The sequence below is a fragment of the Elaeis guineensis genome, chromosome 5 (assembly GCF_000442705.2).
Source record: "Elaeis guineensis isolate ETL-2024a chromosome 5, EG11, whole genome shotgun sequence".
Taxonomy (NCBI): Eukaryota; Viridiplantae; Streptophyta; class Magnoliopsida; order Arecales; family Arecaceae; genus Elaeis; species Elaeis guineensis.
The window spans coordinates 4,755,648-4,782,911 of record NC_025997.2 but is presented as its reverse complement, the minus strand read 5'-3'; the positions used below and the strand labels follow the sequence as shown (position 1 = coordinate 4,782,911).

General features: G+C 34.8%; 2 protein-coding genes and 1 pseudogene across 2 annotated transcripts; all 3 read left to right on the top strand.

Annotated features, from left to right (window-relative positions):
* The first annotated feature begins 2,532 nt into the window (after positions 1-2,532).
* On the top strand, positions 2,533-11,055 carry LOC105044684 (thylakoid membrane protein TERC, chloroplastic). The gene is given in 17 exon segments (XM_073257220.1): positions 2,533-2,788; positions 2,890-2,970; positions 4,213-4,340; positions 4,473-4,549; positions 4,906-4,933; positions 5,032-5,053; positions 5,056-5,111; positions 5,203-5,218; positions 5,221-5,258; positions 6,762-6,792; positions 6,795-6,842; positions 7,790-7,839; positions 8,054-8,110; positions 8,211-8,289; positions 9,437-9,495; positions 10,465-10,522; positions 10,682-11,055. Coding segments are annotated over 17 exon segments (1,074 nt in total). The 5' UTR covers positions 2,533-2,634; the 3' UTR covers positions 10,774-11,055.
* A 1,511-nt stretch (positions 11,056-12,566) lies between these two features.
* LOC105044685 (protein IN2-1 homolog B) lies at positions 12,567-19,934 on the top strand. Its single transcript, XM_010922676.3, has 11 exons — positions 12,567-12,666; positions 12,908-12,982; positions 13,168-13,228; positions 13,547-13,633; positions 14,073-14,171; positions 14,255-14,363; positions 14,465-14,541; positions 15,728-15,835; positions 19,070-19,150; positions 19,266-19,297; positions 19,677-19,934. The coding sequence occupies exons 1-10, from the start codon at positions 12,659-12,661 to the stop codon at positions 19,272-19,274; spliced, it is 714 nt and encodes a 237-aa protein (XP_010920978.1). The 5' UTR covers positions 12,567-12,658; the 3' UTR covers positions 19,275-19,297; positions 19,677-19,934.
* Positions 19,935-21,532: 1,598 nt separating this feature from the next.
* LOC140857892 (protein IN2-1 homolog B-like) lies at positions 21,533-26,965 on the top strand (annotated as a pseudogene).
* Positions 26,966-27,264: the final 299 nt, after the last annotated feature.

Here is a 27,264-nt window from a genome sequence, read left to right as displayed (position 1 = left end):
TTCTATTGCATGTAGTTTTCAATTTTTCATTTTTTATCAAGTAATGCAATGAATGGACAATATATTTTGCCATATGGATGCCACATGGACATCACTTCTCCATTCCTCTTTCCATAAATCAATCTCTTCATTTCTAATCAATATCTCAACCTCACTCTCTCCCAAAACCTTGTCTATTCTCTCTCACCTCTTCAAATGCCCCCATCTTTTTCCTCTTACCTTCAACCGCACCTCTAGCCTATCTTCTTGATATAAGAAATTGAACGGTTGAATTAGACCAGCAATCTCATCCCCTCGGTGCATCCTCTCCATCGCACATATCCTCTTCAAACAGCTCACTGCTTCCTCCCATTTTCATGCAAGTTTTTGCTTAAGCAAATATACCATCCGGATAGACAGTATATGATGGAAGGATCATACTCAAGAGACTTAACAATCCAAAAAAAAATACTATAATTTATATTTTATGTGAAAAAAAATAAATGATTTGAAATATGAGTTATGTGTAGAGATACAAATGTGTTGCCCACGAACTACTCGAGCTTGATTTGACTCAATTATTATCAAGCTCGAGTCGGGCTTAAGTAGCCAAGTCGAACTTGAATAGTCAAATCAAACTCGAATGGTAAAATATTCGATTCGAAAGCTTGCGAGTCTATTCGAACATATATATATATATATATATATATATATATATATATATATATATATATATATATATATATATATATATATATATATATATAATTTTTATTTATAATATATATTAATATATATATTATTAGTAAGTTAAAATTCGATTTTGAATTCGAACTCGAGTTCGAATATGGCTCGATTGATATTCGAGTTAATCTCACGTTTTGCCTATTTTTCATCGAGCTGAGCTGGAACTTGAAATATTAAGATTCGATCGATTTTAAGTTGAGTTTCGAATCCAAATATTTTGAATTGAGCTTGAGCTTTTATCTACTTAACTTGGTTTAGTTCAACTTGATTGCACCTCTAATTATGTGTACACTTGAAGTTGCTCGGGCCAATGGATACTAGTTTGCAACTTAATAACAATAGTGTGGCACTCTAATTCCTGCTTGTGATGCAAATTCTACTCTTTTTTTTTTTTTCCTTTTTTTTTTCTTTTGGTACAGATGCAAATTCCCTCCTGATACGTGGCAAAATGAACTTTGGGTGCACATACTTGGCTCTCCATAGTTGTTTTTTTCTTTCTACGGTGGCTCGCCATAGTATTATCCAATTCTTGATGTCAAAAATTATCAGCTCTTGGCTCATTAGCAGTAACAATACAAAGAGCAAAAAATTGAAGCACAGATATTTTCACTGCATCCTTAATTTCCGTTCAGGTCTACCCAACTTGCCACTCCGTGGGTTCCTACTCTTAGCAGCGTGAGCCGCGAGACCACACAAGAAGTCCACCAAAATGGCCCGTTGGATTCGATCGAGCTTCATTAGATTCGGTCAGATATTTTTCGTTGCTGCCTACATTTGTCGCCCACCCTGTATTCTTCTTCTTCTTCTTCTTTTTACTTAATTATTTTAAAATTTTAATTTTTTTTAAATTTTTTTATTCCAACCTACGTTACAATCGTATTTTCAAACTTTTATAATATTATAATTTTTCTCTGACTGTTATTTTCATCTGATAATCACATAAAAATATCACGTGTTATCATATAATATAGTGAAAATTGATACAGCATCAAATTAACTAACGTGAAATCTTAAACTTCTTTTTCTTCATTTCTTTCTTCTAGTTATAATTTTTATTTTTTATTTTATTATTTTTTTCATCTTTTTAGAACATGATCTACTTGAGAAGAAGAAGATAGGAGAACAAAATATGGAGGATTAGGATTGATTGTTCTCATTTTTTTTTGATTTTTTTAAAAATTTAGATTCTTTGAGATGAATTTTGTGAGTTTATAAGATTAATTATAGATAAAATAAATTAATAATTCAAAACAAAGATGAAACAATCATATAATTTTTTAAATAAATATAAATAATAAAAAAAATAATCAAGATCTCTATGATTTTAAAGTTTAAATTTTAAAATATTTAATAAAAAAATAATAATGGAAGCAATCTTGATGATGATTATAGTCTCAATGAAAAGGGTTTAGAGATTGTGGTGGTATAGACAGAAGTGCCAACGATGGTATAGAAGAGGTTGGAGTTTTAAAAAAAATAACAATGAAAAAAAATAATAAAATTAAAAATAAAAATTTTAATTAAAATTTAAAAAAATAAAAAAAAATATTTAAAATTTTATATTAATCATCATGTATAATGACAGTACGTGATATTTTTATCGTAGTCGTCAAATAAAAATAGTATTTAGGGGAGAGATCATAAAATTATAAAAATTTGAGATTTTGATCGTGACAGATCGGAATTTAATATAAAAATAATTTTTTTAAAATAATTTTTATAATTTTTAAAATAATAATAATAATAATTATCGTTATTTTTGGAGGGAGGGTTATTATTAAGTTATATCGCCCTATTCTTTTTTTGGTGTATCCCTCTCTTCTTGAACGAAAGAGGGCGACAAGGGAGAGGCGAAGGATAAACGCGAGCTCAGTTCCCTCTCCCCGTTTTCCCTTGTCTCTTGTTGAGATGAGGTTCGCTCCGACTATCCACCACTCCTGCCTTCAAATAGCTCCCTACATCGGTTCCGGGTTCTTTAGGGCTCGGTTTCTCTCCATCCCATCGCTCTCCTTCGCTTCCTCTCTTCGCCATGCCTCAGCCTTCTCCAGTTCTATCTCTTCCGGTAGGTATATCGCCTATTTCCCACATAAAGGTTTCTTCTTCCCGTATGGTTTCGCTCCAGATCAGTTAGTCTCTCACTCTATGCACGATTGGGGATTTCAGTCGGCAGCCGCCGCGGTGGCACGCGTACGCTTCGGATGCGGCATGCAAAAGGGACCGAGCAAGAGGGCTTCTCAGTCAGTGGTAAATTAAATCGACACCATCCTTTATTGTATTTTCGTTTTAATTCGGAAAAAAAAAAATCCCTTTTAGGATTTATTGAATTTATTTTTTTCCCGTTATTTTTAACCCATTCAATGCATTTACATGTTGAGAAGAAGCTGTATAGAACCTGGATGACAAGAGTGTCTTTTTGTTGGCTTTGCTTCCAAAAAAAAAAAAAGGAAAAGAAAAGAAATTTTTTTTACGATTTATTGGTTTTCTTTTTCAAACCCTTTCAATTTGTAGTGTCTCATGATCAGATGACATAGTAGGATGGGAGTGCACGACGTTAACTGGGATTTATGTTGGTTTTCATTGTTTTATGAACGATTTTTGAATCATTGTTGATTGTTTGTCCAGAACATGCCATAGAATTGTGATAGTATCTAATCTCATCGAGGACATGCTGCTTTTGCCAACTTGCGTATGGTGTGCCAGGTCAGCCCCCACTGATCAGAGAGCACCGGTGTTGCCCGATTTGGCAAAATTTATAGGTAACAATATTACAAATTTCTGCAATGATGCTGGGAAGACACTCAGATTGAGGCACACTACGGGTTACAGACTTCCAAGAAACTTAGTTTCCCTAGTCATAGCATTGTCATTTTGCTTCTAACGTGTACCTAAGAAACAAAAAAAAATAAAAAAAAAAAAAAAGCCTCTGTTTTGTGGCCTTTCCAAAGTGCATTCTGATATGTTCACTTGAGGTGGAACAAGAAAAAGTCCTGTATTTGAAATAAAATAGCGTTAATTACATGTCAACCTGGATATTATGTGGCATCAATTTACTTTTGTATTTGAAATAGAAAAGTTATATGTATATGTAGAATGGCACAACTACAAAATCCTTTCTTGTCCAATCCAGACCCATGAGCAATCTGGCAATGACAAAAGGCAGAGAATATAATGCTATTTCATAAATTTGACCGTGCTCAAAGATTTGGTCGCTTCTATTTAAGCAAAACTTCAACTGCTATTATTAGATCACTCATGTTTCAATTCCCAGCTTGTTTTTATCTCCTATGAACCGATGTTTGTTTTTCTGCAATGTGAATTGAACTTGCAAACTGTCTTTCACTGTAATGACCAAAATTTATGCATTCTGCTTTTTTCTAAATATTTATTTATTCTGATGTTAGCTACCTCATATTTGTCAGAGCAATCATCAGAATTCTGCTGCCTTAGTCTGTTTGAAAATAATAAGATGGTGAAATGGATCTGCAGAAGAAATGGCGAAGACCAGTTCTCAATCACGTGATGAATTAAATATTGATGCAAAGACTGCTTCAGATCCCTCTTCAGGTGGTCAACAAGATTCAGTGACATCTTCAGCTAGAACTGTTGCATTATGGGTGAGGACCTTGTATTATGGTTGCCAAATTGATGTTTTGCTGAAGCATAGCACCAATGGTTTCCTGATCCCTTCTATTCACTTGATCAATAACCACGCATTATTGCTGAGACTACACTTTCTCCTATTACAGGTTTTTGCTGCTGTGACTTTTGGAATTGCTTTGGGTATAAAGGACGGCATTGAAAAGGCATCTGAATATTTTGCAGGGTATGTAGCAAGAGTCATTCTTAGATTGTGTGCTTGTTATCCAAATTTATCTTAATTTAGAGAAAATCTTGTTCTGAGTAGGCTTATTGCTGCATTAGGTGCTGGATTATCAAATGTTACTTAACTAATCGGCACCATTTCCCTCCTACTTTATCATTTAGGTCTGCGATGTTAGACTAGCATCATAAACTGTTAACTGAGTAGATATTCGTCTGTGCTTTTTTTCACTAAGCATTACTGATACTAGCTATAACAGATAATCCTTGTGATTTTAATGAGGATGCACTGTGTTGCAGCTATCTATTGGAACAGAGTTTATCAGTGGACAATCTTTTTGTTTTTGTTTTGATTTTCAGATATTTTAAAGTACCGAAGATGTATGAGGTATGATTGCTCAACTCAACTATTTTTTTTTTTCCTTGTGAATTGTTCTTGTGCTAACCTTTTTGTATTAATGGAATCTTTATTACACTGGAATCTAGAGGCGGGTTCTTACATATGGTATTGCGGTGCAATTATATTTCGTGCTACAATGATCCTGCTTGGGGCTGCGACGCTTCAGGTTAATTTACAGACCCACCTTTCATTTTACTGTAGTTTTCACTCTCATTTTTTTTGCCATTATATGTCATACTGATGCTATGCATTTATAGAGGTTTGAGGTGGTGAACTGTTGCTGGCCTTGATTCTTCTCTTCTCATCATACCAGGTGAAATTTCTAGTCCATCTAATTGTCAGTTAATTTTTGTACTAATGAGTGCTTTCAGTTTTCAGATGAAAGGAATGTGTCAAGACAATCTTCGAGCTTCTAGTTTGTCAGTTAATTTATGTATTAGGATTTAGGAGGAACTATAAGACTTTGAATTTTTAATTTCTTATATCTTGTTATTCATTGTTTCACCATATTTTAGGTCTTCCCTGTGGAGTTTTTTTGGCCTGTGCATGCTCAGATTACTTTGAATTTTTAATTTCTTACTAGTTTATAACTTTACACAACAAGACTTAATACTCAATCATAACTACATGAAAATGCATAGGAGCAAGTGCTACCATATGGATCATAGATGGGGTGCTGGGCGCGGGGGGGCGCGGTGTGCGGGGGCGCCTGAGAGGTGCTTGTTATATGCTGTTTCGGGATTATATATGTTATTAAGAGGTTGCCTTAGTGCATGCCATGTAGAGATGATAAAGAGCTGGTTAGTAAAATGTAAATGGAGTGGATGTCAGTGGAATTGCAGCAGGAAATTATGGCAGATAAAAGGGTGGCCAAGTGCATGAGGCTCCAAATGTTATGGCATCTAGGGAGAGTTAGATGTATGCAACCTTACCCTGGTGTGCAGAGAGGTTGTCTACATGTTTCGAATCCGTGATCTCCAAGTCACAATGGAGCAACCTGACCATTGTGCCCAGGCTTACCGTTAGATGGAATGACACATAAAGGTTTGAAAATTAGTCCATGTATGGAATGCAAGTCTAATGATGCAACTAAATAAATCAGTAGTTATATTACAAAATGGTCGAAAGATGAGGACATCTAGTGCAATCTAATGTTGAAGGGCATTGTATGCTATATTCAAATATTGAAAAATTAAAAGAAAAATGATATAAAAAAAAAAAAAAAAAATTTAAGATTCATAATCATAAAATACTTGAGCAGGGTTTGCATACAAGTTGAAGGGTTTTAAAAGAAAAATGAGCCAAAAGAATTGCTGGATAAAATTAGTAAGGGGAAGGCCAAACAAAGGCATTCCAGTATTTTTTTTCCTCATAGAAGGGAGACAAATGAAGCAATTCTGAGTATGATCTGTCAATTTCTACAGGATAAGCTTTTTGCTTATGCTTCTGGTGCTATATCACATGAGGCTTATGCGAGGCTTCATGTTAGATTATGACACAAATCTTGGGTTATGCGGCTAGTGTTGTGTTATTACTTCAAAATCTTGATATTATTCATCTTTTGTAAGGTCATTGAACTGCTTCAATCTTTTCTCAGTGTTTTTTAAACTTATATGACCTGTTCTAATCAATCATCCTTTTAAGCTCCATGGTTCTGGGTAAATGCATGTAATGTTCTTCTAAATATTAGAAGATCTTCATCTCATTCTTCTGTATAATACTCTCATTTGTTTATCATTGATGCTTGTGAAAATACATAGAATGAAACTTGATATCTCAAAGCACACAATAATCTCCATTTGTTGATTTGTAACAGTTGTTTTCTGCTGAAGAGGAAGAGACTGACCTGGCGATAATTTTATTGTGAAAACGTGCCAGAAGTTTATCCCTGTTACTGGTAACTTACTGATCCCAATATTTGTGACAAATCTCCTTTCAACATAATGTTTGAACTTTCTCATATTTGCTTAAAATTGAACAGGTTGTTGGGAAAGTTCGGTGATTACATCTTTGATAATTTTAAAAGTTTACATATTATTTTATATATAAATGCTATCTTATTCCTACAATTTTATTACTTGGGGCTTGAATTTTTTTATGGTCCATGTTTGTGATGATCTTCCTGTCCTTTCATAATTGCTAATCACTGATCACATGGATTAGCATTTGGTTAGAGGAACTTCCAGTTTAACATTTCTGATGCTTACGCAAAATCTTGGTTAGTATCTCTATGTAAATCCAGCTGTTGGCCATGCTAGATCATGGATGAGCTTTTCCTATTACTTTCAACTTGAGTTCTTTGCCAACATTTGTATCTCCTGAAGTTCTTTCCATCTGATTTGTTGATTACACTCTTAAATATCATTTCTAAACAATGCTCCTGGCATACAACAAGGATTCAATTTGTTCTAATGTAAAATTGTTGCGATAAACTGTTAACTAGTTTCAGTAGCAGTTGAAAATTAAAAATCATTTTCACACTATTTTCCATGGAAAAACCAAAAAGAAGCAGATAGAGGTATACCAACTTGCATTTCAGCAACTCAACTAGTTGAGAAGTGCGCATCATAACTGAAGTAACTTGTCCATTATCTAGTAACAAGAAGTTAGTTTACTAATCGAGGATCTGGATTTCAACCTTGGCCAAAATACTCAGACCATGAAACCTTTTTAATAGCAATGTAATCTGCTACAAAATCATTTTCTATGAGTATATTAAAGTGCAATATATTTTCTTTATTGAGTAAAAACTAAAGAGGTTGAATATACTTTTCAGTATTTTCTGATTCTTACTTGGTGTTGCTTTTATTCAAATATTAATATCAGTATTCTTTCATTTTGCAGCTTATTATGATGGTGATCGATTTTTAACGCTTGAAGCTGGTGTATGGAAGGCAAGTATTTGTCAGGGTCATGCCAAGAATCTCACTGCAGTGTATCTTATTTTTTGGCATTTTGATTTTATGGGCAATATATGGAACCTTGCTCTTATTCATGGACTAGATTGATATGGATAATTCATTTCCTACTGAATGTCACATGTTGTGAGATATCATTTTACTTTAGATATTCTGTTAGCTTGATTGGTGATTCAAAATATGTACTCAGGCTACACCTTTACTTCTCACTGTTGCAGTCATCGAACTCAGTGATATTGCATTTGCTGTAGGTTCTCCTGTTTGCCCTCCCATATCTCCCAGCTTTTCTTGCTTAATTGCTTTATGTGAGAACTGTTTTTTTTTTTAATTTTTTTTCATGTTTACAGGTTGATTCAATACCAGCAGTTTTTGGTGTCACACGGGATCCTTTCATAGTTTTCTCTTCAAATCTTTTTGCTATTTCAGGTAGTTTGTATTTGTTTTGCTGGCTTTATATATAAAACCCTGATCTTAATGCTTATCTAGACATTATAGGTTCATGCTTATATATACACCCTTATGATATGGTGCTTGTATCAGTTTGTTTTTATTGCCTTCTAAGGGTATTTCATGGTGAAAACTACGATGAATACCAGAAAAGCATAACCATAACCATCTAGCCTTCTCCCAACTATTTGTGTTGGCTTATAAATACCGGAAAGGGAAAAAAAAAGAATCCAAGTGATCATCCAAGAATGGATTGAGTTTAGCATGTCCTTAATAGAACTTATCCTTAATAATATTACTCACTTTTTCTTTTGAGCTTTAACATCATAATGAGCATTCTTAGGATCTTGGGGAGGTAGAATTTAAACTGGCAAGGTGTACCTCATGATGAGCTCCATATCGGAACTCCATTTTCTTCGGCTTGGCCACAAAGTTACCAGGCACCACCTTTCCAAAATATGATAAAAAGTGATATGGCATCCAATACAGTGCTAGATACATTCAACCCATCATTATCTGTCTAGCACATTTTACATCAAATGTCCATCATTTTTTAACCTTGCTGGATCCACCCTTAACATTCACACAGGTGGATGAGAACCTTGACTGAGTGCCCCTGTTAAGCCTCTTTTCGGTCCACAAGCATGATCGAACTGGAAAAATCTTTTCTATCTTTAGCAAAATTATGGTACACCCTTTCAATCACAGGATTTGCATTACCATTAAGTTGCCCATTGAGTTTTTCTAATAACTTGCGTTAGGCTGCTCTCAAAGGGCTTCTACTTATCCACTTACTCCTGTCTTTAGATTAATATATCTAATAAATATGATGACATACGTTGCAACCTTTCATGTGTTAAAACTTTACCTAGCAGTATGTATTTGATAAGACAAATAGGGAAATGGGTTGTGGAGGGTGGAGGGGGGATGCTGAAGATTTAGTCATAAAATCATGTTTAGAGTAAAATATCTAATTTCTAAAAGTCATATGGAGGGGTTTATGCATGGGGTCCATAATTTTTATCTTCAGAAGAATGATATAGATTGAAATATTACTTGGTAAGACCATAGTTGCTTTTAGAACAAGCTTAGGCTGACTGTGATTACATAATAATTGCTTATGTAGGTTTAAGGTCACTGTATATACTCATTTCTGAAAGCATGTCGGAGTTGGAGTATTTACAGGTAAGGCATTGACTTGCTCTCATCATTTCCTGTTCATTCATTTCTAGAATTACTATTTTTATTTAACAGAATTTCTAGGATCAGTAAAATATGACGTGCTTCAATAGACCCTCATTTAAACTTTTGAGAAAATTGACCTTCACCTTTCGTATCATGAATGTGGATGATAAGGTTGCAGCTTAATGTGATGGAACCTTCATAGTGGATTATCTTTTAACCAAATCACTTATACCAACTACTTGCAGTTCCTTGGTAAACCTTATCAATGGATCATGCTGCATTGACTGGAAGGAAGTTATCAGATGTTATGATGAGAATCTTCTACCTTAAATTTGACTGTTTTAAATAACAATAATACCATGTTTTATTCAAAAATGATTTCCTCCTTATATGAAGAAGAGGGAAAGCTTACTAAATCTAAGATATCATTGGCCCGTAGGCCTTATCCCATCAACACACACACACACATATACATACGTACATATACGTACGTACGTATATACGTATGTACGTATATGTGCATACACACCACACACACACACAAACATATATATATGTGTGTGTGTGTGTGTGTGTGCATGCATGCATGCATACATTTGATCCTGCATCCTTAACTATTTTGATTACTTTTTTCCTTCTCTTTTTTTTGGCAAATATAATTATTTCCTTCTTTAATGAATGAAGTGCTTTGTAATGTTATTCATATAGTCGGTGGATTTTTTTTTAAAAAAAATATGCAGTGGATGTTAAATGCTCCTAATTCTAGAGTAACCAAATTATTCAGATATTTCTATGAGTTATAGGTCATCTTTGTCGGAATCCTTTGATTGAATAAGCATAAGTACAGCACTTGTTTGAGGATTGTTAGATGTGGTGTTGCAGCTATGATGGTTAAAATTATATGGCACTTGGTGGTCTTGGTTTACAATAACTAAATGCTGATTGTTGTAAACAACTCTTCTTTTGCAGCCTGCCATAGGTATTGTTTTAGGCTTCCTAGGGACAAAGATGATATTTGATTTCTTTGGTGAGCTGGACATACTCCATTTCTCACTCTCTCTCTCTCTCCTCTCTCTCTCTCTGTTTTCCCAACAAACATTTGATTTTTCTTTTCTTCATATATCATTTACTTGTGCATGTTTCACTGCTTTCCCTTGTATGACAAACTTGGAATCACTTACAACAGGTTACCATGTACCAGTTGAGGTTTCCTTGGGGTTTGTTGCCACAAGTCTCGGTGCCGGTGTGCTCTTGAGCGTGATAAAAAAATCTGACTGAGGATCTAAAGGAAGAAAAGGAAAATTCAATGAAGAGAGGATCTGAAGGAGCAACCATTATAATAATGCAGTTGGGGCTCATGTAGCTTCTGTACATTTTTTAAGTTCTTGCATTATGTCTTGTGTACTGTTTTTACTATCTCGGGCAATGCGCTAGTTTATGAATTAGCAAGCACGATTCCGTTAACCAGCAAGTGGTGTAATTTCAAGAATTAATAGGCAGGACATGCTTTTCTTTTTCATTTTTTAAATTGAAGGAAAGGTTCACCACCTCTGCACTTCAGCTTCTTATGGCATTTCTGAAGGCTTGAAAGAGCTTTCTCTTCTTCCATTTATTGTCTCGCTGGGACCCTATTTGATTGTCATGCAGCCACGTCAGGTCCTATTTCTAATAAGTATTCTTTTCCACCCAAACTAATCCTACGTGTGCTCAGCAGAGCATGGGAAATATTACATTTCAACAATTAGAATGCCACCTCATCAGTAAGACATCCTATGGAAACTAGGGTAATTTATCCATTAATGAAAAGGTATTCAGGTATGTCATTTAGACATTAGTGTTGAATTCGTATGTAATTTATCCTGGAAATCAAGTGTTCCTCTCCAGGTAGGGAGGATTGGGCATGTTAAATTGTCAGAGGTTTAATCATGCAATAACACGAGTAATTTTATACAACACTTGTGTCATCAGCGAGTCTCCAAATCGATCATGTATTGCTTGTTCAAGCAGTTTAAGTGCAAAAGAGGAAATTATTTTTTTTTCCCCGCAAAAGTGATGAGCTACTAATACTATTGTTGGTAAGATCCTTATTAGTTCATTCCAGCATTGATTTGTGGCTAGAGAAGGAATACCAGTCTCCACATGATCTTCAAATATCAAAATTACCTACGAACAATTTCAACAACATGAATCTATCATAATAAAGAGATTGAAATATTTAATAAAATGAAAATATCAAATTTTGAATAAATTTCAAACAATTATTCAATGTGTTGATTAGCATCTCTTCATTAAGGACCTACCCTTGGAAGAGTTTGTATAGTTAAAAAATTCTGTATTTCTCAAAAACAAATCCTAAACAATAATTCCATTAAGATAATGCAGGGAGGAATTATTACTATGACCATCATTCTGCTTACGAAGGACATACTGAATTCTTTGGATCTTTTTTTTTTTTTTTTGGTGATTAAAAGAAAATTCCAAAAATTCTTTGGATCTTGATGAGGCAATCTTGTGCATTTTGGACACCATTGTCATGGGTTTTTGCCCAATATCTAAACAGAGTACTGCTATGGGCTCCTTGAGTGCACATAAATAACTCTGGCTATGCGGTAAAAAGGTGCAACTTGTTTTGACATGCAACTTTGATATAAAATGACTAAAAATAAGTTAAAACAATAATTAAAAAATAATAAATTAGCTGAAACTAAAGACTTCTTTGGCGTTGTCACGTGCCAACCACTAGGACACGTTCCATTCAGGGTGCGAACATGAATTTAACATGCGGCCCACCTTTATTGTTTTTTTCTGCACGGCCGCGGGAACACTGCTGCACCAAACCCATTTTCCGTCGCCGTCAAGTCTCTAATCACATCATTGAACCTAGACGCGAAATCGGCATTTAAGCGAACCTTCTGGACCCAATAAATGGTAACATTTTATTAATCTTCTAAAATTAATGGAAAAGTTCGGGACGGCCAGGCCTCTCTTCTATCGTCATTGATGACGCCTCCGTTACGTGTCCGGCAGGTTGACGTTCTTCTATAGTCAGTGATGACGCCTCCGTTACGCGTCCGTCGGTTGCCGTTTGAAGCTCCACTTCACTCTCTATATAAGCGTACCGAGACCAGGGAAACAAACCCACGAGATCTCGGAGAGATTCACCATGGCAGCGTATTCCCCAAACCCCTTTTAAGACATCTCCATTTCTTGATTCGATCCCATTGGATTTTTCCCGAGTTTTTTTGGGGGTTTTCGTCGACCAATTTATCCGCATTGTTTGATTTTATTTCAAGAAATATTCTGACCCATGGCTTTGATACCTGAGCCGTTTGGTCTTTTTAATAGTGGCAACATGTTTTGTTTTTCAATTCATAGTGGTTTTTTCTGATATTTTAATCTTTTGTTCGTGTAGTTGCGTGAAGGAGGTCCTACCACCGACTCTTGATTCTACTTCCGAACCGCCTCCCATCTTTGATGGGACCACCAAGTAACTTCGTTCTTCAATTCCTCTTTTTTTAATTTCTATTTGGATTTTTTTTTTTATTTTAGATTCTGGGAATTCTTATTAAGGCAAGAATAATGACTGTAGATTTTGGTTTGGTATTTATTTCCAACAGCAGTAGTTCTGATATCTATATATCTAATCATCGTTAATTTATGTTGGGTTTGAAGGCTGTATATAGCTTATATTTGCCCATATGCGCAACGCACCTGGATTGCTCGAAACTATAAGGTATTTCCCTTCTTTTCTTTTTCTTTGGTCAGCTCCGTTTTTTTTTTTTTTTCTTTTTGTTGATGAAGTATGCAGTGAATTCACTGAATGGTTTCAAGATTTACCGTACTTTTGTTTTACTTATCCATAAGAACAAGATTCACTTGGTTGATAGGTTGAATGTCCTGCCTGTAAAATTTAGTTATCTCTGAAAAATCACTGAAGGCGGGCTTTATATGACTTATTTTAATGGGATGTGTAGAATTTCGTAATTAGGTCCTGTGGCAAGAATTATTTTTTTCTTACAAATTTTTTTTATATGTTTTTTTTGGAAAGCAGGGATTGCAGGATAAGATCAAATTGGTTCCTATTGATCTGATGAATAGGCCAGCTTGGTACAAAGAAAAGGTTTACCCGACAAATAAGGTACGTGATATGTTTTTGATATTGTGTTCTTTATCCTTATAGTGCATGCTTGTTCTAGATGTATTTCCTTTGTTTGCCTTTGTTGAGAGGATAGAAGCCTTTTTCTGTACTTATGATCTTCATTAAAAGCACGTTCTAGTTTTGACTGCTTAAGTTGTTGGGCTTATGCCCAACAAGTTTAAAAGCTAAATCCTTTATGTTGGATTTATTTATTTATGTTTCATATGGTAGTATATTGTAAGCATACATATATGCTGAACATTTAGTTTGAAGGGATTTATTCATCTTGTCTTTATCCCTCCTCTTCCTTTCCCATGTTTCGCCTGTTGGTTATTTCCTGCAATATTATTCTTCAAAATAGGTCTTTTTGAAAAAAAGCAAAAAATGCCGTATGTGAATATGTCTCTGTCAATACTTATCTTGTAAATTTGTGAGACAGGTGCCTTCATTGGAGCATAATAATGAGGTCAAAGGAGAGAGTCTGGATTTGCTTAAATATATTGATCGCCACTTTGAAGGCCCTTCGTTGCTTCCAAGTGTAAGAAATAAGCATCCTTTTACCTTGACAAAAATCATGCTTTAGTCTAAACTTGTTTCGATTTTTGCTGTGGAAATTTGTAGGATCCTGGGAAGCAGCAATTTGCAGAGGAGCTGCTGGCTTACAGCGATGAATTCAACAAAATTATGTACACAGCATTAGCTTCCAAGGGGGGCGTGGGTGATGAAGCTGGTGAGAGTTTATTTTTCTCAACTTTTGTACATGTACTCCTCAAATAAGAAACTGAAGACCTGCATTAGTACATACTAATTTGCTTAAGTGTTCTGCATCAGGTGCTGCTTTTGACAAGATAGAAGGTGCCCTCTCAAAATTTGATGATGGACCATTTTTCCTCGGCGAATTTAGTCTCGTAAGCATACACTGTTTTCTTTCTAGATTTTTGATCATTGTTTTCAGCAATTTCTTTTTCTTGTTTCCCCATGAAGATTCACTTTTGATTTTGCCCATAATATAATTTGTTATTGTGACTCGGTAGAAGCCTAGCTATCTATAATTTCATACTGTTGGACACTGTGATGCATACCATCCTTTAGATTATCTTATTGAATTGCTTTGTGCATTATACAAAAGGGCTCCTTAATATTTAGTTTATTTTAATATGCTTTCTCAATACATCCTGACTACCTTGTAAACCTCTGTTTCTGCATTGCTTTTAACTCGTTCATTTCCACATTAGTCTCTGTAAATGAGGAAGCATCATTGCCTTTGAGTACAATATATGGGGCATATTTCACTTGGGAAGTAGTATTTTACCTTTTTTTTTTTGTGCACTTCTTTGTTCCGTTATGAGTGTTCCTGTGAAAGGGTGATGCTTTTTGCTGTATCAGTATGTATTACCACAGATAATAATTCCACATATGCTGCTGTTAAATATAACTGAGACTGATATTTCACCAATTAGCTTCAAATGTGTAGCCAGACCATTTTCTGACATTAGGAATTTCCATGTAGACAATTTCTGCTTGATGGAACCTGAGAGCCATCGTGAATATTCTGTTTAGTCATATGCAGAGTCCTTTTGTTATATCTGCCCCACTTCTTTTGCCCATAGCAGTACAAAAGAATGTTTAGATGAATGTAGTTGCACAAAGAATGCTAGTTATACCTTGCTTCATAAGGCAGATCTTATTCTTCTACAAGTAATATCATGGAACAGGTCTACCACTTTAATGTTGTTTTTCTTTCTTTTCTTTTCTTTTTTTTTGTTGGGGTGGGGTGGGGGGGGGGAGATGGGGGAGTAAATTTTTGGGTATGACTGTGTTGGCTATAGAACATTTTCAGTATGATAATGCCACAATTTGTTTGTTACTAAAACTATGATGTGCTTACTAAAACTATGATATGTTTACTAAAACTATGACATGTTTACTGAAACTATGTTATGTTTACCTGACAAGCAATACACCCAGATGGATATTTAGTTTTTTGTTCCTTTCATGATTCATTAATAAGATTTGTTATTTTTATAGTTGTGGGAAACTATGTTTTTTCCCTTTTAATCTGGTCTAATACTTTGGTTAAAATGCAATTCCTAGGTGGATATTGCATACATCCCGTTCATTGAAAGGTTTCAAACTGCATTTTTGGATGTTAAAAACTATGACATCACCAAAGGCAGGCCCAAGCTGGCACAATGGATTGAGGTATTTTCAAATTTATATTTTAAAAAATATTATGCCTGTATATTTGCTTTTTTGTTTGGATGACAATATTAGACCTGGCCATCTGATGGCTGCATGCAGCTATGAAGCATTAGTTACTTCCGATGGGTTATCTTGCAATTCAGAATGCTTCTAACATCAAACAAAATTCGTGAAAGATTGTCTTGTGAAAACTTTTTCTTTTTGGATTTGAGCATGTCTGTTTGTAGATTTAGCATTATATACCAGTTTTCCGCCTACCTTACTCTCCCGGAATTGCTCTTATATGGCAACTGTTTGCAGGCAACAACACTTGCATGTAGTGTAAGTCAGGTGATGAGAGTGAGAACTATATCATCTATGCTATGTGTCGTGGTTTGGCTGCCTTGCCTATGTAGATTGTCTCTCTCTTTGCCCTAGAAAGCTTCAAGCTTTGTCTAGGCCCAAGCTTGAGATAAGCAACAAGAAGAAAACAAGACCTGCTTCGAAATGTGCTATTGTAATGAATACCAACCAAAGTTGACTATTGAAAGCTTGACATAGGGTTTGCAGCTCCACTTTCAGTCCCTTACCAGTGCCATGTCGGTATAGTGTTTGGTATAGGTTGGTTCAGCACACTGATACGCAGTATGCTCCCATACTAAGTATTCGTTTGGTTATGGTATGGTATACTTGGTACAGTGCAGTACACATTGGCATGGTGAACCTTGGCCTGACATGATATTACTCAAAATGTACTGTTTGAAATTGGTTATGGTTATTGATTTTACATTTGACAGTAGTATTCAAAATCCAGTGTATTGTGAAGTAGGTCTTCTGTCTCACAGATAATAGCTAAGTGCATATTTATGTGTAGTTGCATACGTATGTAACCATATACCTACAAATATACCTATTTATTCGATAGGTAATGATCATTTTATTCAGTGTGCTCACTAGGATAGGTTATTGTTGGTCTTAACAGAGTTAATGAAAGGATCACTAGTTGAGTTGCAGTGCAGGCATACATTCATGACCATATATATGCCTATAAATATGCTATTATATTTGATAATGATTATTTTATTCAGCACACTCACTAGGTTAGCTTGTTGTCTGTCTCAGAGTTAATGAAAGGTTCACTAATTGAGGAGCACTACGGGTATTATGGTGCAGCCATCCCTCAGGAGAGTGAAAATAATTAAGAAAAGGGTATAATGTAGCTACATATTTTAGGTTAGCAATATTTTATATGTATGTGGTGGGAAATATTAACCAACCTGCTAACTCAACATGCTGCTGCTTTGTTGCAAATTGAGAATGATTAGGGTTCTTTAGATGGGTGGATGATCGTGGTTTGATTTATTGTAACAAACTTCCATGCATGTCAAGTTCATCGTATTGCTGGGTCATCACACACACGCACACACGCACACGCACACACACAGACCCCACAAATAAAGCAACATAAGGAAAAGTAGGGTATTAAACTGAAAGGTCATATATTGTTGGCTGAATTTTGTTAAGGTCAAAGGTGCTTTTGAAAGTTGGATGGATTTTGGTCATATGCTTCTCCCTTAACATTTTTTTTTCTCCCTCCAGCCCTAAACCCATCTAACCTTCCCATGCATCCCCATTGAGAAGTCCCTTCATAAGCATGTTGGCTTATGTTGGCTTATGGTCGGCCACATGACCATGAAAATTTTCATAATTTTGTTTTGGTCCTAATCCAAATAATACCACCATCCTGATACTCTTTTAAGAGGGTTGGTTCTGTGGGAGGCACCAAGTCAACCCGCTTGTGTTTATGATTAAGTCAACGCCTCCTCTTGTGAGGTTGGATTGGTTACAGGACAAGCTCTTACTTTGTTGTTACAGATACCTGACTTAATGCATGACTGGTGGTTTTGGTTTAGAGACCTGAAGTTGATAATCTATGTTGGGTTTGTCAAATGTGTTGGGGAATGTAAGCATAGACAAGAGCTTAAGGAACCCAACCGTTTGGATATGGCATTAACAGGCAGGCCAAAAAAAAAAAAAAAAACTGTGCAGTCCTTTATGGAGCTACTTAACTGAAAAAGTGCATGCATAAAGGCTTTCTGCTGAATAGAAGACCGGCATATCTTTTCCTTTATGTATAATTTACCCCTGTTTCAAAAAAGTTTCTTTTTTTTTTTTTTGAATGTATTTGTTGAGAAAAATGATCATGTAGAGTGCAACTTGAGTGATTTACTTTGAAGAGTATGCTATTTTGGTCTAGTAGATAATGTTACAATAGTATTTGTTATGCTGTTTTACAATGTGTGTGCCATTACTCTAATTTATTGGAGAGGATGAAATTAAATTCCATACATCAACAAAGTGATATGAAGTTAAATTTACCTTATCCTGCGGTATAATGCATACTCGAGATTATTTTGCTGCAAACTAATGTCGAACAAATATTTTTAAACTCAGATCAGTGTTTATTCATTTTTTTATTAATGGCTGTATTCGAGTTTGTACTTTCTCTGTACTAATAATTTTAAGTGTTATTATTAGTTGGCAGCTATCATTTTATCTCCACTTGCTATACCTATGATATAGTCCATAGTATTTATCATATTGCTCTTAAACATATTTCTTAATGGTGCACATGATTGATATCTGAGAGCCTGAGACCACCTAAGTTGCTTCACCTTAGTAAAAAATCAAGGGGAAGACCAAAGCTCTCTTCTTCCTCCCAGAAACCAACATACACATCCTCCTTCTCTCTCTCCTCCCACCAACACCCTCCCTAGGGGATATTTCTAATGTTTATCTATCCTGGAATCTAGATCTTTAGTTTTTCTTCCCTTTGTGGACTAGCAGTGATATGCTCTGGTGCAAATGACCTGATAGAGTATTAGAATGGTGACTAAATTTCCTAATTATGCTAAGATATACCTGTGAAAGAAAAACTAGTCATGCATGAATGTATATATTTTACATCTGATTCTTTTTGCAAGCAACCTCAATATTGGCTATTTTTCAAAATAATTTTCTTTTGTTAAGTAGGCATGATGCTCAACTCTTGTTATTGATAAATATGGCATGTCTTTGGTTAAACATTTTTATAGGAGATGAATAAGATTGGTACATGTTTTAAGTTTGATTCTTTATGCAAGCAACCTAAATATTGAGCAATTTTTCCTAAATAATTTCCTTTTGCTAAGTATGTCTGATGTTCAACTCTTGTTACTGAAAAGTGTGGTATGACTGAGTTAAACATTTTTGTAGGAGTTCAATAAAATAGATGCCTACTCACAAACCCGGGTTGATCCTCAGTTGCTACTGTCTATCTTAAAGACTCGTCTTGGGGTAAAAATTTCTTCTAGAATATCTCACCCTTAATTTTATATTGATAATGGGGAAAATTAGGAAATGGCTCATTGTCTGTAAGCTAGCTGACTCCATTTCTTTTTTCTCCTCCCAGATTGCATGAAGAATTCTTCTCGTCTTCTGCTGGTAAGGTTCTGAACTACCACTCTGGTCTGCATGGTTTACTGTGTCACTAGTATTATATATCTTAGCACGAATGCAGATAAATTAAAACTGTTGGTTGGATTTGTCCAAACTTTCCGATAACAATCAACCTTATTGTTTTTGGTGAAAGAAAAGATGGAGTGGAGAAGAACGTGTGGCAAAATCTCCATGTGGATGCCAAATATAGAATTCACAATCCTTCAATCCTGTATTTTGCAGAACAAATAGCCATAACGAGTAGTTTTGCTCATCTTAGTTATTGTCAAATGGAATTGTGTTTCCTTAAGCCATGTCATTTCTGTTCTTAGAATTAGCTACATGATTCGTGCATGATGCTGATGTGACGACGTTGACAATGCAGGTAGCAGCAGAATTTGAGTTGAATCAATGGTAATATAGCATGGTTCGTGGGAGCTACTTCAGACATATAAATGATCTCAATAAATAATGTCGGTGTTGGTAGTTTAGGCATTGGCATACTAGTTGGAGTACCTGTTTGCGGCCTTTGCAGCTGAAGCTTGTGTACGCTGTATCGTGTTTCTTTCATGTGTTGAATGGTTCTTGCTGATGTAATAAGAGTACTTGATGCAATATCGTCATCATGTGGTTGTCCTCTTCATGGTTTGTTGTTTGTCCTCTTCATGGTTTGTTGTCTACGAATGTTCAATAGGTTGCTTGATAAGTAAATAAATAGATGAAACATGTAACCAATAGTTTTAATAAAATTAGACGCAGCTCTATTCTATCATTTCTGATGGGCGTTTGCACTTGTAGTCTTCTGGGTGGTATTTGGTGCATCGCTAAACAATCTGCATTGTCTGTAATATGAATTATCAATAACGTTGTTTACTGTATTTTGTACACGCAGGTAATGTTACAGTAAAATTATTGAAAATTTTAGTTGATATATTTGATATGATAATCAAATTATGGATAATATAATATCAAATTTTAAAAATATTTTTAAATTAAATTTATTAAAATTTACATCTAATACATAAAATTTTTAATTTTTCAAGATAAAAAAATAAAAATATATTATATCTTATAATATTTTTATTATTATATATTATTTATATTAAAAAATATAAATTATAATATTATATATTATAATTTATCTAAAAGAAGAAGATGAGGAGGGATGGAGCTGTCCCTCTTCTTTTTCTTCTTCTTCCTCCTGTCGCTGTTGGACCATGCTCCGATGGCCATCGATACGAGCTCGCAATGAGGGGTCGGTGATTCTGTCGTGATTCCAAATAGACAAAAAAAAAAAGAAGAAGAAGAAGAAAGAGGTTCGGTTCTTTCCCATCGTGATCCCTTTCTTTCTAAACAGCTGGCCGCCTCCTCTTTTCATGTGCGGTCATCCAGCACGGCGCCACTGGTGGCGACCGACAGCATCTGATCCTCATCGAGCTCGATTTTCTCCTTTTCTCCTATCATAAAAAAAAAAAAAATGAGAAAGGAGAGTCGGTGGTTCCCACCACCGTGCCCTTCTCCTCCTCCTTTGCTGCCACCGTAGGTGCCCGTCCGGCTAGCGAGCATCGCGAATAGGACCGGCAGTGGCGCTAGATACGGCTCGCCGCTAGGTCGGCCATCCAAACAAAAATAAAAAAGATAAATAAAATATAATTGAGACTGTTGGATCTCAATGGATCGACGGTTCCTCTTGATTGCTGATGGCTATCGTTAAAGAGACGACGACAGCCTGTCAATCGGTTGGTTTTTGGTCGTTGTCGGAGATTTTGTAGAGGAGAGTATCGATTTTGGCCTCTTTTCTTTCTGTTGTCCATCACAAGGAAGAAGATCGATCAAATTATTTGAGAGTATTTTTATCCAAAAAAATTTATAAAATTATTAAAATAATGATAGTCTGGAAAGCTATTTTTTTCTTTGATAATACAGATTATCCCATGAAAAATAATTTGGATTATCAATCTAAAAATATATCAAATATAATAATTTAAATAATTATATTAAATTATCAATAACCTGGATTGATTGTCAGTTGACAAATGCAACTCTAATATTTTGGGGGAAGCACGTGGTTCGGAAAGTAATTTTTAAAATATTTGCATAGATATTTCAATAATCCGTATAAGTGCTATTGACGGCACACTTCGTGAATATTTTACCAAAAATAAAAAAATAAAAAAAGAGTGCGGTTCGGTGCGGGCATGCCGTAGCTGTCACAAGCGAACCAACCTGCCCGCATATCTTCCGCGGTCCTACCTAAGTCAACGTTGCCACCCATCTCCGACGTTATATGGGGCAGGCTTCGTGCTCCTTCTCTACCTTTCCTCTCTGGTCCACAGCACAAACCCCTATCTAGAGTTTGTGGTCAACCCAAGGCCATGGCAACGCCGACGACGAGGTGAGTAACTTCCCGAACTCTCCAACGATTCTGTGTTCGGACAAGATTGTTTCTTGGAAGTTTCTCTTTTGATTGCCGAGTTTCTCAGTTCTGATTGATTTCAGTTGGCCTGTCTGTTGAGTCTTTTGTGCTTCTCCTAAAATATTTCGATCGTGCTATATGTCTTAGTTTCTTGAAGGAGGTGCTTCCCCCTGTTCTGGATTCTACTTCCCAGCCACCAACTCTCTTTGATGGGACCACCAGGTAATTAACATATTCTTGTCCACCATATTGCTGATCCTTATCAAATTTATGAGGAATTCTAAGCATTTTGATTTGGATTTAGTACTACTTATCGTTTACCTTTATGATTTTTTCTCCTTTTTCTTTTTTTTTTCCTCCTCCTTGTGGAAGGAAGGCTCTATATGTGTTACACATGCCCATTTGCGCAACGCACCTGGATTACTAGAAACTGTAAGGTATTTCCTTGATTTATGCTACTGAAAGTGATGGAATTCCCTGCTTGTAGAGTCGAAACGTGTTCTTCGTCATGATCACTGGAGATAGGTTTTCCATGATTGTTTTTGAATCGGATGTTTGGAATTTTTTATAGGTGTCGTCTCTTTTATGCTTTTTTTTTTTTAAAAGAAAAACTGCTGTTATGGGAAGCAGGGACTGCAGGAAAAGATCAAGTTGGTTCCAATTGATCTGCAAAATAGGCCAGCATGGTACAAGGAGAAGGTTTACCCCCCAAATAAGGTTCGATGCTTCAATATCATGTGCTTTATACTGTAGTGTTTCATGAAACTTATGTCTGATAAATGACTTATGCCTCTGATGTAAAACATAAATTACGTGTTGAAATTCTTGAACATAGCTTTTTGCAATTTCCCATCTGCATAAATAAAATTTTATTCATCATTGGTAAAATGATGCGACCAGTTTCATTGATAATTGTTTCCTTTTCAAGATTAATAACTCAACAGAATGCAATTTCCAAGCTCTGCAAAGGTTAATTGGGTTACATCACAGTCAACCTGGAAATATGTTTACGTATACTAATTAAAATGTAAACATTGGTACACAGGTACCCTCTTTGGAGCATAATAATGAAGTCAAAGGAGAGAGTTTGGATTTGATAAAATATATTGATGCTCATTTTGAGGGCCCTGCATTGCTTCCTGATGTAAGTGATAACCGATACTGATCTTGGCAGCAGCCACTTTAGTGATAAGTTTGCTTATTGCGTGATCTGAAATTTGTAGGATCCTGCAAAGCGGCTGTTTGCTGAGGAGCTGTTCTCTTACCTGATTCTCTTAACAAAATTATGTTCACTGCATTATCCTCGAAAGAAGATGTGGGTGATGAAGTTGGTGAGATAGAACTCTTGTAAACCTTTATACACGTATTCCTGCAATGAGAATTCAAATGGTTATTGCTACATGTTGATTTGCTTAAGCCTGTGTTATTAGGTGCTGCCCTCGATGAAGTAGAAGATGCCCTTTCCAAATTTGATGATGGTCCTTTCTTCCTTGGCCAATTTAGTCTGGTAGGTAACAAATCCTTCGTTAGATTTTTTCCCTTTGAGCTCCTGATTGGTGGCATTCTCTTCGTATTTATCCAAAGAAAAAAAAAAAAAAAACATAAAAGGCTGCTATGTCTTCATAAAAAGAATGTTTTCTGGCAATATCCTTAAACTATATAAAACTGGCTTAATTTCCCAATTTTTCAATTCCAAAAATAACCCCAATCAAATAACTGTAATTAGCTTTCCTTAAAAGGTTCAAAGTATACTAGACTCCTACAAAAGAATGGATTCTAATATTGTTAAACTTTGAGAAGGATAATCACTCCAATGAGATTTCTTTCTTAAAAGATTTAAAACATGTTACACTTCTATAAACAAAGGGATTCTGACATTGCTTGACTTTTGAGGATAAGAAATGGACAACTAGATACAGTATGCAAGAAAGGACCATTCATGCTGACTTCTGAACCAATAGTTCAGAGAAAGCATGAACCAATAGATGAAGGTCAGATATAATACATTGGAAGGAAAAAAATTATGAATCAATCATTTTCAGCTATTTTTAGAATTTAAATTTTTATTTAATTATCCTAGATATAGAACCTTGAGCAACCGCATGCATCTGCACTTGCATTATAAGTATTCTTTAAATAAAAGAAAAGGTGACGTGATTCATTTTCCATTAGAGACAATCAGAAAGGTCTAGAAAAGTCTAGCAAATTTTAGGTTTGGATATTGTTGACTCGAGAATCTTTTCCATGCTATAGTATCATAATTAGTGATTTATTTACCACTTCTGATTGATCAGCTGTGACTGCAACTAAGATATGTCACTTGACATTGAAAGCCTGGTGATTATTTGTTTATTTGTCTATTCTTTTCATTTTATAATCCAGTGATGATATTGTAACTTTTGGACATGTTATACAAGGCTATATTCACATTTTTTACCTTTTCCTGTTGATGTATTCTAAAATTTGATTTTTGGCTAAAATTTACTTTTTAGGTTGATATTGCATATGCTCCTTTTATGGAAAGGTATCAGATTCTCTTTTCAGATGTAAAAAACTATGACATCACCAAAGGAAGGCCCAAGCTGGCATTATGGTTTGAGGTAACAAAAATTCATGCCAAGTGTAATGCTTATGTTATGGTGCTATTTTCAGGTCTTTCTTGTCATGTTAAAATTTGTGATGATGGTATGATATTACATTCTAGTGAACTGTGACATGCGATAAGCCATGAGTTTCTATGTGGTAATTAGTTGCCTCCAATGGAGTTCAACATAAAAATATGAATGCATTATTTAACCTTCTGTTTGGTACGAAGGATGGATTAAAGAAAAGATGGATAAAAGAGGAAGGATGGATGAGGGAGAGGATGAATGGATCATCCATCCATCATTTCGTATGTTTGGTGAAACATGGAAGGATAGATAAACATGATTTCTTCTCTATTTGGTACATGAGAAATGAAGGGATGATGGATGATATTTATAGAATATTTTTATTAGATTATTTTTTGATAAAAATATTGTTATTATAAATTTATAATACTTATTTATACTAAAAAAGTAAACAATATATGAACTTATAATGATTATAATCTATAATTATATAAAAAATTATATAAATAACTAATTAATTAAAAATTTAATTGAATAGTTAATTAATATTATACAAATGGTTAATTAGAATAGTAAAAAAATAAAAAAAATAGAAGATAATTATAATTATCGATATTATGTACTAAAATTAAAATAATTAGTAATAAAATTTAATAGTATATGATTAATATTATATAAAATATATATATAAATAATATAAATAAAAAAGTGAAGAAATATTATAGTTTTGTCAAAAAATTACTAAGGGATAATTTTGTCAATGCAAAATCCATTCATCAATGCTCCATCCATTCTTTCTTGCATCCCTTTAATTTGGAAGGATGTAAATTGGTAGGTCAGGATGGATAGATAACTCATTCTTTTTCATCCATCCTTTCCGTGGCTTTTTAAACCAAACAGTGATGGAGGTCATCCATCCACCCTCTCATGACCCCAACCAAATATAGGGTAAGGGGTTTGTGAAAATTCAAGCACTGAATATCCTTTCTCTTGTATACCCTCTCATTCACTTTCTATTCTTTCCCATTTAAGTCATCATATTGGGATGTTTTTCATTTTGAAAGACTTATGTCAATCTACCCAACTTACCCAAACCAATTTCTACTAGTCCAAAGGCTTTAATTATGGTAATCTTTTGTTATAAATATAAAATTTTGGAAACCATTGCTAATCTAAATGATGGTCATGGAGTTGTGCCATTATCTTTCAGTCTGGCAGTGTCATTAGCTAGTGCACATGAGACTGATGTCATAGTACGTCTCCAACCTTTGCCTATGATTACGCTACCTTGTTAGAGAAATTGAATGGTGTATGAAATCAACTGGGAGATTAGGTAGTGTTCTTCCAACATTCTTTTGATCAATGTGTTCTTCCAACAATTAGCACAGAATATCTCTGTCCAGCTGATTTGATAGAGAATACTGATGTTGTCAGATATCCAATATATGTAGGGGAACAGAAGGCGTGTAGAAGGAAATATGGTATAATTTGGACTATCTGATGAGTGAGCATACAGACTATCTTATGGACTTCTATCACTTTATTCTTATTTTACCATCCTAGACAGGTTATTCAGAAATATTTGTTTTATGTTTCAATTTTCTTCCAATTTTATTCTAATCAACCTTGCCCTTAAACATTCTATGAGTATATTATTTGGTTAATGAGGATTTTTAAAGCTGACCCCGAATTGTTGGAATAAGCTGGATGGTTATGATTATGGTTTTTTACTGATTGTGTTGCTCAATCATTGTTACAGTTGACATTTATTGTTAACTTCAACTAAGCATTATTTTAGGAGTTGAACAAGATTGATGCATATGTACAAACCCGGCGTGATCCTCAGGAGCTACTTGCTCACACTAAGAAGCGGCTTGGGGTAAAACCTCTCTATAGTATCTCATTTTTTGTTTAAATTCATGTATTCAAGAAATTAGGCTTGTTGTTTCAAAGTTGGATAATTCTTTTTTATTTCCTCTAGCAGATTGCATGAAGATTTCCTCTTTTGCAGTTAATAAGGTAAACTTCAGCTTCCATTCTATCTGCATGGAATTTGTGTATGTTATGTCAAGACTCTTTCATATGTATGACTGCATATATGGAGACAACATCGACCTGGATATGTTTCGATTTTCCAAGAAATTGTAACTTTCTTTAGTGCAAAAACAAAAAAGAAAAGAAGAAGGAGAGTAGAAAAAAATGTCTCCGAGCATCTTCATGTGCAAGCCAAAACATAGAACAATGTTACAAATCTACAAATAGGTGCCATGTTTAATTTTATCGTGATTAATTTCTGTTAATTGTGATAACCAGCTCCTTATCTCTGTAACTATAATGCCAGTCTTTAACATTAAAATTGCTGCTCACTTTTTCTCATGGTTGACTTTACAGTCCTTGCCTGACATTGATGGTGACCTTGATGCTTGTAGGTAGCACGTATGTAACTTTATATATGGTTCGTGGGAGGTGATTGCAGAAGCACCAGTGTTATCTTATATATCAGCCTATGCTTGTTATAAAGTGTAGCCCTAAGTATTGCTTGATATGGATAAGACTTTGGTTTGTGCGAAAAATTTGTTGCCTACTATTAATCAGTGGAACAGATGTGTATCTTTACCGTGAATAAGAGTGCGCTTTCTACTATTATAGATTTTGTTTCTTGTGCATATTTTCTGCTGGGCTGAGTTCTTTCCCTCATCTGCCAGTTAGATGAAAAATGAAGTTAATTTTCACAATGCGTGATAGAGGATTGCCATTAGAAAAAATACGCTAGGCATGTTACACTGCCTTATATTAATGGGTGGAAGGATCGAACCGTGAAACATTATGTATTCTTTTCACTGGTATTTCTGTTAATAGGGCTTGGTAAAAAACATCAAAAACAATAATACTGACATTTTGTCTTTATGTTGATTGATTAAGTTCTCAAGCCTATATCAGTGGCC

What these genes read in the sequence shown, in the direction of transcription:
- LOC105044685 (XM_010922676.3), top strand. An exon ending in GGGCGTGGGTGATGAAGCTG is followed by an intron (nt 14,364 to 14,464) that starts GTGAGAGTTTAT and finishes GTTCTGCATCAG; the next exon opens with GTGCTGCTTTTGACAAGATA. An exon ending in TCCTCGGCGAATTTAGTCTC is followed by an intron (nt 14,542 to 15,727) that starts GTAAGCATACAC and finishes TGCAATTCCTAG; the next exon opens with GTGGATATTGCATACATCCC.